The sequence below is a fragment of the Oratosquilla oratoria genome, chromosome 7 (assembly GCF_046742065.1).
Source record: "Oratosquilla oratoria isolate Oo_2021 chromosome 7, ASM4674206v1, whole genome shotgun sequence".
In the NCBI taxonomy this organism is placed as follows: Eukaryota; Metazoa; Arthropoda; class Malacostraca; order Stomatopoda; family Squillidae; genus Oratosquilla; species Oratosquilla oratoria.
This window is the reverse complement of record NC_134783.1, coordinates 63,555,957-63,570,956: the sequence shown is the minus strand read 5'-3', so window position 1 is coordinate 63,570,956 and position 15,000 is coordinate 63,555,957. Positions and strand designations below refer to the sequence as shown.

At 39.5% G+C, this 15,000-nt stretch overlaps 1 protein-coding gene across 1 annotated transcript in view; it reads right to left on the bottom strand.

Annotated features, from left to right (window-relative positions):
• Positions 1-15,000, bottom strand: part of LOC143026824 (uncharacterized) — a 123,792-nt gene that overhangs the window by 5,343 nt on the left and 103,449 nt on the right. The window contains exons 28-36 of the mRNA XM_076187601.1: positions 14,428-14,542; positions 13,956-14,128; positions 12,273-12,439; positions 5,793-6,029; positions 5,411-5,561; positions 5,009-5,205; positions 4,461-4,647; positions 2,713-2,785; positions 2,172-2,335 (exon numbers count right to left, since the gene is read on the bottom strand). Coding sequence (XP_076043716.1) covers positions 2,172-2,335; positions 2,713-2,785; positions 4,461-4,647; positions 5,009-5,205; positions 5,411-5,561; positions 5,793-6,029; positions 12,273-12,439; positions 13,956-14,128; positions 14,428-14,542 — 1,464 coding nt within the window. The remainder of the gene's footprint in view (positions 1-2,171; positions 2,336-2,712; positions 2,786-4,460; positions 4,648-5,008; positions 5,206-5,410; positions 5,562-5,792; positions 6,030-12,272; positions 12,440-13,955; positions 14,129-14,427; positions 14,543-15,000) is intronic.

The following is a 15,000-nucleotide window of genomic DNA, read 5'->3' as shown; positions in this document are numbered from 1 at the left end:
CTCGGGGTTTCTCGGCGAAGGAGGGGTGGGTAAGGGGTGACACAGGTGGAGAAATGTTTCTCCACCTCCCACGGGGTTGTTGGCAGTAGTGGTGGTGGTGGTTGGGGAGGGAAGGAGGGGCTATTGTCCGTGGATGAATCCCTGCAGATGGTCAGGTGGGGGCTTATTTACTCTACAAAGAAGAACATGAAGATCCAGTTTAACGCTTACAAGAAAAAAAATCCTATGTGCAATAAATATATATACAGATATCATGCAGTACATTTGGGGCACAAAATACGTCCAGGCTAACGATATGATGTGCAGTTACCAGCTAAGGATTGGTAGCCACAAAATCATGCCTAGAGGCAGTTAGCTAAAATACAACCTCTGATTTAGTTCGCTTATACTCAACTTAAGTTGTTGTTAGGCAACTTTACTAAACTCGTTCATGACCAAAATATTAATAAACAGGAGCACTTCCTATGCGAGTCACAGTCATCGATGACCGTTGAGAACCGATAAGTAGTCGTTGCATGGATGAGATCGGGATACAACTTCGTTAAGCTCAGGGAAACTCCTTCATGACCAAAATACTAAGAAACAGGAGCACTTCCCGCTTAGTCAGAGGAAATACCCTTGTTCTTCGTGTTTATCCTGTTGCCAATGCAAGTCACAGTCATCGATGACCGTTGGGAACCCATCAATGGTCCTCGCATTGGTGAGGTGAGGGTACAACTGCATGAACAACGAGGCACCATCTTTATTTCTATCTGACCTCGGTAATGACCAAAAGGTCTCCTGTTACTCTATGTCATCACTGTAACTCATTATTACCTGAACTTTATGCCCAAAGTATAAGCCTACAGTAGAGTCATGGCATATCTACAGTGATAAGCACGAAAGGGTGTTTATGATATATCCATATATGATGATAGAGAAATGTATCTTGATATGCATATTTACAAAGGATCCTATCATTAAACCTTACCTAGCTCTGGAGTGTACTTTTAATTAAGGGATATGTAACTATAGTCCTTACGCTTCTAGGAGTCCGTTCAGAGTGGGGCAGAAGCGGGAATCCCCCCCCCCGAGTGCGACGTTGCCAATTTGACCACCAAGTATCGGATCATCACTCTCACCTGCCACCCAGTGACACTTCAATGTGGCAACATGGGGAAAAGGCGCTGTTGCCACGTGTCAAAGAGTTTATTCAAATAGTTGTTATAATTCTAAAAAGTGATAATCGTGGTACTATACAGCTTCTCTTACTATATACAGAATATAAAAAAAGATCAAATAGTACAAAGATGAGAAATAAGAACGAGAGAGGGGCATGTACCAAGGTTGATTTGGCAGCATGGCTCATGACGTATGCCACACCCTGAACGGACTCCTTGGGGCGCTGCCAGGTGATTCTATTCAACTCAAGAAAACATTTGCAGTTACAGATTTAGAATTGTTGATTGGAAAATTTAGGTGTGGGGCACCCCCAAATCTGGTGAGGTTTGATGATATGAAATGACATCTTTAAGCTCATATTTGTAGAGCATGGGTGTCACATAGGAAAATCACATGAAAATATAATCAACTAATTAATTAATTGATTAATCAATAATTTCTAAAAGCTTGCAGGAATATGCACAAGTCAAATTTATACTCTAAAAGCATAAGAATGAGCATATGAAAATCGGGGAGTGATTGAGTGAAAGAGTAGAAGATACTATCAGGGTAAAAAAAAAAGGGAGAGAGAGAGAGAGATGGGGAGGGAGAATGAGGGATGAAGGAGAGTGACTGAGTAATTGAGTAGGAACGATTGAGTAATTTATCATCTATTATTTTATTTATTCATTTACTATATTTATCATTTTATTATATATATATATACATATATATATATACATATATACATATATACATATATATATATATATATATATATAACTTTTTTTTTATGAATATCCATTGTTACTAAACTTGGAGACAATGTCACACCATACATGTGTTTGAGGCTAGGAGGGTGATGTGATAAGGAGAGGGAGAGAGGAGAGAAGGAGAAAAGTGGAGAAAAGAGAGAAAAAGAGAAGGAGTAAAGAGAGAGAGGGGCGACAAGTACGAGAATTTTACATGAATTGAGAAGACCTGTGATTTGTTCAGGTGAAAAGCACCTGCATACTCTTATTTCCCTGTACCTGTGGGTGCATGTGGTAGGGGTCCATGTTGCTCATCTTGGCCCAGTAGCGCCTCTTGGTACGGTAGAAGAAGGCAAAACCAACGGCAGAGAGACCGAAGAGGAAGAGGAGGCTGAGGGCCATGGCCACCACTGTCGAAGTTGGTGTGCAAACGAAGCCTTCATCTGTGGAATACACAAGGAAAAGGGTAGAGGTTAGACCTATAGCTAGGACAAGTGCTCACAACACTGTATGCTGCCTTCCCTTCATTTCTTGATCACTCTCCTTGTTCATATATTCATTTATCTACCTAGTTTTAAATCATCTATTATTCTAAAGAAATAGACAGGGAGACATGAACATGGAGGATAGAGATGGAAAAAAAACAGAGGAACGGAAAGAGAGATAAAGAGAGTGAGAGAGAGAAAGAGAGAGAGAGAGATAGAGAAAGAGAGAGAGAGAGAGAGAGAGAGAGAGAGAGAGAGAGAGAGAGAGCTGCACAGAGAGACAGAGAGAGGACAATAGATCCAAGTAGACAGAGAGAATGTTGACCTAAACACACCTTGTCCATAATATCCAGATGGCCCTCGCTTCTTCTCCCACTCGGTTGTGATCGCCTCCTCGCCCACAATCAGCTGTTAGAGGTTAAGTATGTAAGATCAGACTAAGCATTCTTGATGGATGTAAAAGGGTTGTAAAGATGAAAATTAATTGTGATGGAAGGTCTGAATAACATATTAAGTAAATGTCACTAGATACATGAAATAAACAGACTTATTTATTGTATACAGGGAGACTCATAATTATGCCAGTTAACAGTGTGATAGTTTAGATTAATGAATTACACACTTGAGGATCTAATGATGTTTTAAAATAATTAAGTACTCTGATAATGATTTATAACTTCAAAATTAGTTTGTCTATGCATGCAAACAGGCTATGCACTACTATATAATGCAGGAAAAATGGAGGTGTTATCTGCAATGTTACATGGAATAAACCAGGCCAGCAACAAAGCAAGGAGAAGAGGGGGAGATAATACCCCATCCTTGTAAAGTCTTAGCATACCCCTAAGAGACTGAGATTTTTTTAATGCCTTGGATCCCCAAAGCTTAGTTGCAAGCCTGGGATAAACAGTGACAGGAAGCAGTCAGACATTTTCAGATATTTATGACCCAGGACTTTCTTAAACACGGAGGTACTCTACCTTCATACAATCCTTTCTTGAAAGCTGTTTAGATGAGAAAGATTTTTAAAGATAATTATAAATGCTGTCCACTCATACACACGTTTTTTCTTTCTTTATTTGTTATTCCCCCTCAGAAGGTGAGAGTTACTAATCTGCTCTCCCTTATTTCTCTTGTGTATATTCAGAATTTTCTTTAAATTATTCCAACCATTTATCAGAGGGTCCTCTAAATTTCTCTCATTTTCTGTTCCATCTCTCAACTATCTGTTTTAGTTTATTCAACTGCATCACCTTTTTCTTATTTGTGTAATAGGTTGGTAGAAAAGGGTTGGTCGGGACAACCAAATGGTAACTGCCGAGCTTTGTAAGAGCCTGGTAGAAAAGAGGGTAGAGAGCAATGTAGAAAACGGGTGTTTGCATTTTATAGGTAGGTTGTTTGTAAATAACATCCCGAGCGAGCTTCCTGAGTCCGCTTTTCCGCTTTGTGTAGATAATAAAATATTGTTTGTAAATAACAGCCCGAGCGAGCGCTCTAAGTCCGCCTTGTGTAGGTAATAAAATAGCTAGGCTCGGGAGCTCGAGTATATATTTACTTATTGCTGATATGGCTTTCCTTTGTAACCTAAGTGAGAATTATGCAGAGACCCGAGATTATTCTAAGTAAATAATGTTGCCGTAATGACTTGAAAGAAAGAATCTGATTGGTAAAAGGATGGAGGGGGGATTCAACTGGTTCATGAATGTAAGATCACGCCCTTTGGGGAGGTTCTTAGATATAATGATCATTGGACTAAGGAAATCACTACGTCACTGCAAAGCTCACGTAGGATATTGTATACGTGCTATCGGGGGATTTCTTAGAAGAACTTGGGAGAGTGTGCTGTATTCTATACCTGAACAGAAGAAAGATATTGAAAAATCTCTCCTTGTGTTCTTGAATTGTAATTTAAACATTTCCTTTTGATATTTTTTAAGCAGAACTTCACTGCATCGCTAACATCCTTATATTTCTCTTAATTAATATTTCAATAGATTTATATACCTGCCCATGGGATAAGCTCTCAAAAGCTACATAACCCGATTTGCTTCTCAAACAAAGGAAATAAATTTTGATTCCTCACCGAAGATGCGATGGGATGATCGGGTGGCATTGGCACAGGAGTAGTGGTCTGGAACGACGAGGAGGTCGATGAAGCTGTAGTCGTACTCAGAGGACGCTTCCCTCTGGACGAGCTGGTCTCAAAGGTCCTCCTCGAAGTTGTAGCTTCTGATGTACTGGTGGTAACTGGGAGAGAATGTGCTGTAGTCCTGCGGAAATGTTCAAGTGAGTGGGTCAGAAAACGCTGAGTAAACCAACACTATGGAAAGAACAGTAACAACAATTATTGATAATGATAACAGTGATAATAAAGAATAATATTAACAACAGCAAAACAATGAGAAGAAAAAGAAAAAGAAGAAGAAGAAGAAGATGAAGAAGAAGAAGAAGAAGATGGAGAAGAAGATGAATAAGAATGTGGTATGGGTATTATTAAGCTGTAAAGAGGGTAATTCACAGGACCAGCACTAGCAAGGGCCAGTCGTTGGTCCCCACGTCTAAGAGACCGCATTTGAATCTTGAAGAAATTGCAAAAAGTGGTGTTGTAAACTCCTCTATGTCACTACTCACTCTTCAAGATCGTTTTCAACCGAAGACATCGAGTTGTTCTCGTAGATATTCGAAGTGAGATGTACCTCTGTGGTCTCAAACATTCCCATGATCTCGTTCTCGTGGTCGTTCTCGAAGTCCTCAGGCTGTGTCTCGTTCAAGGACCTACGGCGGCGACGTCGACGGCCGAAAGAGAAGACTCCTCCGGGGCAAGACACCTGAGAAAGTTATGTTGAGATTAAAAGAGTATATATAGAAATTATATATAATTCATAGAATAATGAATGAAAGAGAGAGGGAGATGGGGGGAGGGAGAGGGAGCTTGAAGAGAAGTGGGGGGGAGAAGAAAGAGATGAACAGACACTTGCTATATATAACTAGGTTGAGTGAGTGTAATGGGATTTGAGATCCTGCCCTGCTTACCGGATCACACTCCTCTTGACAGAACCTGACCGTTGCCACGAAGTTGACTCGAGTCGTGGAGAGGAACCTGAAGGCCTTGAAGTTCGAGTAGAGGTTCTTCGTCCGGTCCTCCACCAGGAGTTCGGGGAAGACATTCGGGTAGCGCGGACACCTGGCGAAGAAAGACAATAATGCTTACACTGATATTCCTTTTATTCTACTCTCTCATTCTCTCTCTCTCTCTCTCTCTCTCTCTCTCTCTCTCTCTCTCTCTCTCTCTCTCTCTCTCTCTCTCTCTCTCTCTCTCTCTTATCTATCTATCTATCTATCTATCTCTCTCTCTCTCTCTCTCATTCACCAGCTTGCTCTGACGCGCACACTATCCATCACAGTGACTGCTTACCCTACGTTATCGATGAGCGTCATGATCTCTCCCTGGTCAGTTCGAGCTTCCAGATTCCTGGCAAAGATGGCGAAGGCCGAGTTCTGCTCCATCTCGATCTTGAGGGTGAGGAGTTCTCCGAGCTCCACCTTGGAGGCCTCCCCTCCGGTGGCACGGTAGATGCGCATGCGCACAGCAGGCGTTGGGGCGTTGTTGCTCACGACAGAAGTTCCTCCGACGGGTCTGAAGACCGCGCTGCTGCAGTGGAAACGATACGATTAGTCTCAGGAGCTATCTATCCCCTTCGTCGGGGGTCTTCCTTCTCGTCGTCCCTCGGAGGTTGCGAAGAAGCAGAGGCCATTTGCGCTTTCAAACTTGCCGACCTTTCAGTTCTCCGCAAAGTGTTACAAATTCACTACAACTGGCCATACTAATGCTATACATTTTGATTCAATATTGTTACGACATACCCTACAGTAAATTATGAAAATTCATGTTAAATCACCTTCACAATATATATCCTTCAAAAATCATAAACGATAATATATATATATATATATGTGTGTGTGTGTGTGTGTGTGTGTGTGTGTGTGTGTGTGTGTGTGTGTGTGTGTGTGTGTGTGTGTGTGTGTGTGTGTGTGTGTGTGTGTGTGTGTGTGTGTGTGTTTGTGTGCAAAGAAATCACAACCAACACGTGATTCATTAAATATGCAAGTAACCACTAGGAAAATGAGAACGTGGTAACCGAACATTTTCGTCTATTTAACGTTCGGTTACCAAGTTCTCATTTTTCTAGTGGTTACTTGCATATATATATATATATATATATATATATATATATATATATATATATATATATATATATATATGTATATATATATATGTATATATATACATATATATATGCATATAATATATACACATATATGCATATATATATATATATATATGTATGTATGTATGTATATATATATATATATATATATAGAGATAACAGTAATAATAATGATGATAATAGTATTGATAAAAAGAATAACAGTAGTAATGATAATGGTATACAGACGATTTTGTCATTGTTGCAGGACGTAGTAAACATGTTTGTATTCCGCAATTTTTCAGAGAAACCCCAGCATTCAAACCAATTTCCCCTTTGCAGTTTGCAGGCGAGTTAACCAGCAGAAGGTCCCTTTGGTCCCATAGAATCCTCCGAAAAACCTTTGTCAGGCAGAACCAAACAGCGAAGCACAAAGACCTTGCAGAAGAGGTCCGATGCAGGCACAGCGTTCAATGGCAGAGGAACAAGACACAAGCCAAGACGTTGCAGGTCCCTGGATTTTTGTGCAATGAAGACCCACACTTCTTTTCTTATTTTGACTTTTTTTTTCGCTTCCCTTCTTTTCGTACCTTGTTTTCTTTTTTGACAGTACAGTCAGGTTTTCCAAGTGGTTTGAAGAACATACAAACGAATACATGTACTGTACATGCACGCACAAACACACGCGTTGGCAAAGTGCGTGCAAGCAAGCGCGCGTACACACACACATACACACACTCACACACACACACACACACACTCACACACTCTGGAAGATCGTGTGTCAAATCTCTTAAGCTTTTATTCGATAGTGATTGATGTGCTGCAAGGGAAAGAGGAATGGATGGACTGTGTGTACATCGACACGTAGAGTGCGTATGATAAAGTACCTTATAGTCGACTTATGTGGAAAATGAAGCACATTGGAAGACTGAGAGGTAGACTACTTGAAAGGATGGAAGATTTTTGAAGGGAAGATACTTGAGAACAGAAGTAAAGGATAACATGTCATGATAGAGAGCAGTGACTAGCGGAGTTCCACAAGGTTCAGTGCTTGCAACAATAATATTTCTTGTCTATGTTGATGACATGATGAAAGGAACAACAAGCCATGCCAACATGTTTCCAGATGACGTAAAAAAAATATGAAAAGAGTGAAAAACGAGGATGATTGTAAAATATTGCAAAAAGATCCAGACAACATTTTTGTATGGGGCCAAGAATTGGAAATGAATTTCAATACAAAAAAAAATAATAAAGTACTGGAAATGGGCAGTACTTGCAGAAGACCATCCTTAAAATATTCCTTAGGAAGTGAAACCATTACGAAAGTGAAAGAAGAGAAAGATTTGGGAGTGTTAATAAAAGACAACCTACCACCTGGCAGACGCATCAGCAGAATCATGGAAGAGACGCATGCACTGCTGCAGAAATTTAAAGCGGCTTTACACTATATGAAAGAAGAGATGATGAAAAGATCATCGAAACTTTGATCTGTCCAAGACTGAAATATGCGTCAGTAAAATGGTCCCCACACAGTGAAGAAAATAAAAAAGATCGAGGGAATACAAAGACCAGCAGCCAAACTGGTCTCTATCCTGGCAGATAAACCATATGAGGAGAGACCAAAAGCACTGGGTCTGCCAACCATGAAAGATCTAAGAGAAAGTGGTGATATGATTACAGTGTTCAGGTCACTAAAGGGGATAAATTACGTTGAAAGAAAAGATCTCTTGATTAAGGATGAGGGGAGCTTTAAGAGATCATGGGGTACAAATTAAGAAAGACCACATGTATAAGGGATGTGAAGAAATGCAGTTTTCGCTATAGACGTATAAATTGGTTCAATTGCTCAATACATGAGTTGAAATATTAGTGTGATAATTGGAAATTAAGGATATAGAATAAGTTGGACCTGCACGTGAATTTGAGACTAGATATGAAAAGATTGGAGAGTAGGAGACGGAACCCAGCGAGCGTTGCTCCTTTCCTGCATACTATCATTAGGTAAACACACACACACACACACACACACACACACACACACACACACACACACACACACACACACACACACACACTCATACATACAAAGACAATGAATGTAGTCTACTAAGGAAGGGGGGAAACTTCAGCATGATGAACAGTTATTGTGGGTCTTTATGCACAACAGTCCAAGGGGAACCTCCAACTACTGCCTCCTCCAAAGCCCAACCACTCCAAGACCAAAACGCCTACCTGGACGTGGAGGAGGAAGAGGAGGAAGTAATGACAGTTCCTGTTGTGAGGAACTTCGACTGAAGACTTTCTTCATATCCTCTTTGGCAGCATGAACAGGAAAGATAATTATGTATTTATTTCAGAAAGAAAAGAAATATTTAGTCCCACATACTTTTACTAGAAATCCACATTCTTACGAGAGTATTGATAATTCATTACATTTTAAAATATATAGAGATTAGGGATTAGTTTATATGTTCAGACAATCTAGGTGGAGACTGACTTCGCTGGTGTTAATCACCTTTTGGTGAGTTCAATGCCTGTATTTCTTTATATGTATTGTTCCTCGTTCTTTTTATTCATGCATGTGTATATGTACGAGTATGTAGTGTATGTATGTATGTATGTATGTATGTATGTATGCATGTATGTATGTATGTATGTATGTATGTATGTATGTATGTATGTATGTATGTATGCATGTATGTATGTATGTATGTATGTATGTATGTATGTATGTATGTATGTATGCATGTATGTATGTATGTATGTATGTATGTATGTATGTATGTATGTATGTATACATGTATGTATATATGTATGCATGTATGTATGTATGTATGTATGTATGTATACATGTATGTATGTATGTATGTATATATGTATATATGCATGTATGTATGTAACTATGAATGTATGTATGCATGCATGCATGTATGTATGTATGTATGTATGTATGTATGTATGTATGTATGTATGTATGTATGTATGTATGTAAGTATACATGTATGTATGTATGTATATATGTATGCATGTATTTATGTATGTACGTTTGTTTATGTATATATGTATATATTCATGTATGCATGTGTGTGTGTGTGTGTGTGTGTGTGTGTGTGTGTGTGTGTGTGTGTGTGTGTGTGTGTGTGTGTGTGTGTGTGTGTATGTATATGTCTGTATGCATGTATTGTATGTGTGTATACGTATGTGTACATGTACGCATGTATGGTTGTATGTATACAAGAGTATGTTTGTATGCATATATGTATGTACGCATACATGCATATATACATTCATCTCGGCTTATGTGTGTATTTGCTTGATAATGTTATTCAAATTCTCATTTCTCTTTCCTTCACCACATCCTGCTCTTTACTATAGATTTATTCTTTTACTATAAAATCTCCACCATGATAGTCTGAATAGGCTATAGCATCTATTTATAGAAACATCAGGCATGCAGTTAACTGAGGTAAATTGCTGGGCTATCTTGTTTCTATCTTGCTTCAACTCGTCTTTCAATCCTCTTTGGAATTCATTGTCGCTCATAATGTCGATAAGCCCGACGATCGGCAGAACTGCGGGATGCACTAGATTATGCCCCTGCAGTTCCTCGTTAGTAAGTTCGTTTGTTGTTTGTCACAAAAATAAACAAATGAAAAAATAAAAATAAGAATATTATGAAATGAAAATGCATATATACACCAGGAGGCCCTTTTAACCCTTATTAGGAGTGTAACCATTGTCTATAACCTTACATATTACAACATTGCCCATGGAAAACTACATTAAAACACACATACGAACGAACACCCATCCACGTCCTAAGGCGAGCGACCATCACATGATCAGTGCGTGATAATGACTAAGTAGCCAAGAACAAACCTGCAAACACACATACACACCACATCCCCAAATATCCCTGAACACAAATCAGATTGCAAGAAATAACCACATGATATATCTAATTCTATTATAGTATGTCATGACCTTCCATTTGTAATAAACAATAGGATTGAAATTGTGAAACAGCTAACTCCCCTCTCCGGATGCTGCCCTCAGCATTTGAACTGTATAAAAACCAAGACCGGATCCAGGAGTGGCAGTTGCAGGTGAAAGTAGATTCCTGGTGAATCTACGCCGTGTACTCAAAGTGCCAAATATACATATACATACATACATATAGCAAGGCTTTTTCCCCCTTACAAGGGAGGTAGCCAAAAAGAAAAAGCCATAAAATCATTCCCACCCATTCCATCCCTAAATACACTCCACTCCCCTCCACCCTCCCTCCCATCTTAGCACCTCCTGGATGACGGGTCATCCCTGCACCTTGTCCACTGCCCTGGGAAATATAGTTAAGAAAAAGTCACCCGCGAGTTTCATTGAAAATACACGTCACCTGCTTAGCTCCTTGTAGACGAAGAGCCATCCCCGCAAAGCAGCAAAACACTGCACCTCCATGGCATATTCTAACAGCCGATGTTGGTTTACCCCCACCTTTTCATTATATGGCGACCCTTCTCCCTCGCCCGCTCCATAAATTACCAAGTAGTCAATCATCCACTTACAAAACACTCTCCTATCACTTCTATATCGTGCCTGTTTATACCCGAGCATCACCCCCCTCCTTCACCCTGTCCATCCACCCGTCCATCCTTTTCACGGTCTTAACATTATGTTCAGTTCACTCCATCCAATGTTTTCCACAGTTTTTTCTTATTTTATGGGGAGGGGGGAGGATATTCGTTTCAGGTAGGTGGTTACCAATAACATCAGAATTTCTGTCCCTCTGATTTTGTTGTATATATTGTTGGTATTTGAGTATCAAAGATAGTTTTATTCTCTTGTTCTTTTCGGGCAAGTGCTTCCTCTTTTTGTAAATACTAAAATGCCGTATTTTCCCACAGTAGGGCAGATAACACAAAAACCAAATGCCAGATGCGCTACCATATTCGACATGCTCCGCTTGAACCCAAGCAAAAATGAAAAATAAAACAAAATAAAAATAGACAAATACACAAACACATTAATCAGTTAACAGGTATAACAGAATATAAAATGCACTTCCGTCATGCTATCCTTAAGCAAAAGATTGCCGATCGCCCAAGAGGGAAAAAAAAAACGATAGAAAAAAAGAACAGCGTGCTCAAGGGATTTCTGTTTTGCTTCAGTATTATAAAAAGAGGAAGAAATCTGACGAAAAGATACATTAGAATAAAACTTAGCAATATGAGAAAATGCAAGTTTTTCACCAAGATCATACTGCGAAAAAAGCACCAAGACATCAACAAATTAAAACCTTTTCGACTTCGGGTGACTTTTGTTTCTCTATGGGGAACAGATAACAATGGTAATATAATTAAATACATGAGGGTAAAATCTAATTAAGATAATAATACGCAATAGAAATATATATACTGCCTGCCTATTTTGAGCTTGTAATATAGATAAAAGTTCTCCATTAGTGAATCTTCCCTCCTAAGGAAACATATATATATAAATAAATAAATATATATATATATATATATATATATATATATATATATATATATATATATATATATATGACATAAAACTATGATAAATACACAAATAAACAAGTAAACTGAATTAAGAAAGTATAGTTAAACGATACATCAAGTTATTTTCCCATAACACCTTCCATTAATCCACCTTCTCCTTACCTGACATCAATGCCTCCTCCCGTTCTTCCGGCTCCAACCTGAGGGGCATAGCTGACGGTCTGGTCCCCAGCCTCAAAGGAGCACTCCACCCTGACAGTTTGGTCAGTGTCCTGCATGATGAGAGGGTGCTGTTGCACGACCACGTTGTTGACATAGACGCCGTTTGCCTGCAGGAAAATTGAGTTTATCAAAGAAAACGAAAATCGTTGTGTTCTCTTTTTTTTCATGTATCTGCTGGGTTAACTTTTTATCTATTTGATCTATGTATCCGTCCAATCATTCTTTTATTTACACATTTATATATCTAATTACACCGTATAACACATATTTTGTTCCCCGGTTTTAAGTGTCATTTCCTGGTTTGTTAAATCCCATTATTATAAAAAAGTATCATTTAATCAGAAGTTTGGGTTTGTGATCAGGACTTTGATATTTTGAAAATATCATATTATTTTTCAATATATTCTAATTGATTAGCTCATATAATTAAATAGAATATACATTTACTTTATGACACAAGCTTATCAAAAACAAAAGAAATGATATTTTGAAAGTATCATATTTTTCAATATATTTTAATTGATTATCTCATATAATTGAATAAACAGAGAATACATTCATTTTGTGACACAAGCTTATCAAAAACAAAAGAAATGATATTTTGGAGGTATCATATTTTTCAATATATTTCAATTGATTATCTCATATGATTGAATAAACAGAGTATACATTTATTTTGTGACACAAGCTTATCAAAACAAACAAAAGAAATGACAGTTAAAAGGAAATTAACCTCGATACGATAACGCATACGTAGGTGTCATGAGGACCGAATGGGTATATGAGGCTGCCGACGTTGGCATCTTGATTATACTTATTTTGTAGTCAAAGCTGAATGACCCCCATATTCTGTGAACTGGCTTGATCATATTTTCTGTGGTTATTAATATTCAGAGTGAAAGAGAACGAGTAATACAGCTGTAACTTTATATTTTATAACGCGAGTATTGTGATGCATCATCGAATCATCGTACATCAGGCAGCTGATGCTGCCCACGAGAATTTGACTCCAGTCAGAAATGAGTGGATTTCCTGGATTTGCAGTTGTAGTCCAGGTCGCACGCCCACACCAACCCCCAGATATAGTCCCCTCCATCATTTTCTTATTGTAGTGGCCCTGGTACCTCAGTTCTATCTCCTTCACATCTTGGTGGAATCGCTCATCTTGTTCTTCTGAGTAGGCGACCATGTTGTCCTTGAGTTTGTCCAGGTGAGCGCCTAGCATATGAAGTTTAAAGGACATCTTGCATCCCATGACACCAAAAGACTTTACCAGATGCTACACCAGCTGTTGGTAGTTTTCAGCTCTGTGGTTGCCCAGGAAGCCCTTGACAACTGCTATGAAACAGTTCCATGATGTTCTCTCAATCCTACTGAGCTTATTGGAGATTCGGTAGGCTTGAGCACTTTCTTTATCTGAGGTGCAACAAAAATCCTGCCTTTGATTTTGGCCTCAGATAACTTGGAAAAAAATAAGAAGTTTCCTAAAAGCGGCTGATTCCTGGTTGAGAGCCTTCACGAACTGCTTCATTAACCCCAACTTAATGTGCAGTGGCGGCATGAGCACAATCCTGGGATCAACGAGTGACTCCCAGGGTCTAGCTCAAATGAGTTTACTCTTACCTCTTCCTTTGTGCCGCAGGAGTCTCCGATGGGGATCCGAAGAGCCAGATCTGTCTGCCGGTTGCCGATCTCGACGCAGATCTGAGGGTTCCCTGTGGCGTAGACGCGACCGTCGAAGGGAGACCCGAAGGTGAAGGTCACGATCATGTCTGTGGGCGTGCAGTCCACTCGAACTGAGGAGGAGGAGGAGATCATCAACACATAGATTCATGGAAACTGATTAACTTAACTAAATCAATTTGCATCCTCGAGGTCTGTTCTATAGTAATCCTGTACCGTTTAAGAACCCGGTGATAGCCACAGGATTGATTCAGGCCTCATATTCGAGGACCTGGTCCTAGTCCGGTGATAGAATGCTAGTAAACAGAGCTATAACCCAAGTGGTACTGTGTCGTCACCTGACTGCATTTCTTGAGTCGAGCAAGTCTCAGCTAACTTAGCTTATATAGAGTACAACAATGAGAATCCATACCTGTCTTGCAAGATCCTCTCTCTGAGAAGAAGGAGTCCCGTTGAGCCAGGAGGGCCCTCTCGCCGCCCACGGTCGTGATGTCATCTGAGCTGAGGGAACACTCTCGCCGGAAGGACTGCAAGAAAGTGGGGGAGTGTTAGTACTTCAGCGGTGATAACCAGCGCTTCTACCCTTGGGGACAAAATCGCGCCGAAGAGGTGAAGTCAGGAGAGGGTTAAGAAGGGGAGTAGAGCGGCGGGGTGATGAAAACTAAATTAATCAGAATTCTCTTTTGAATGGAAATTAGTCTCCCATCACAAAATCATGATAGAACAATATTGACCCATTGAAATGTCACGAGAGCTCCTCAAACATTGACAACATGAGTTGTAAGCAGTCACTATCCCTGTGTAGGAGTGAGTGAGTCAAACTTTGATATGGGGAGCCTTCATAAGTAACTTGCATTTCACTTTGTTATTATATGGACGATGAGCAAGATCGAACGAGAATTACAGGGACAAAGATGTAATGTCCAATGGCTACATCAGACTTCATTCTAACCAACATCTGACAATTCCATTCGTTCGAAGTGAG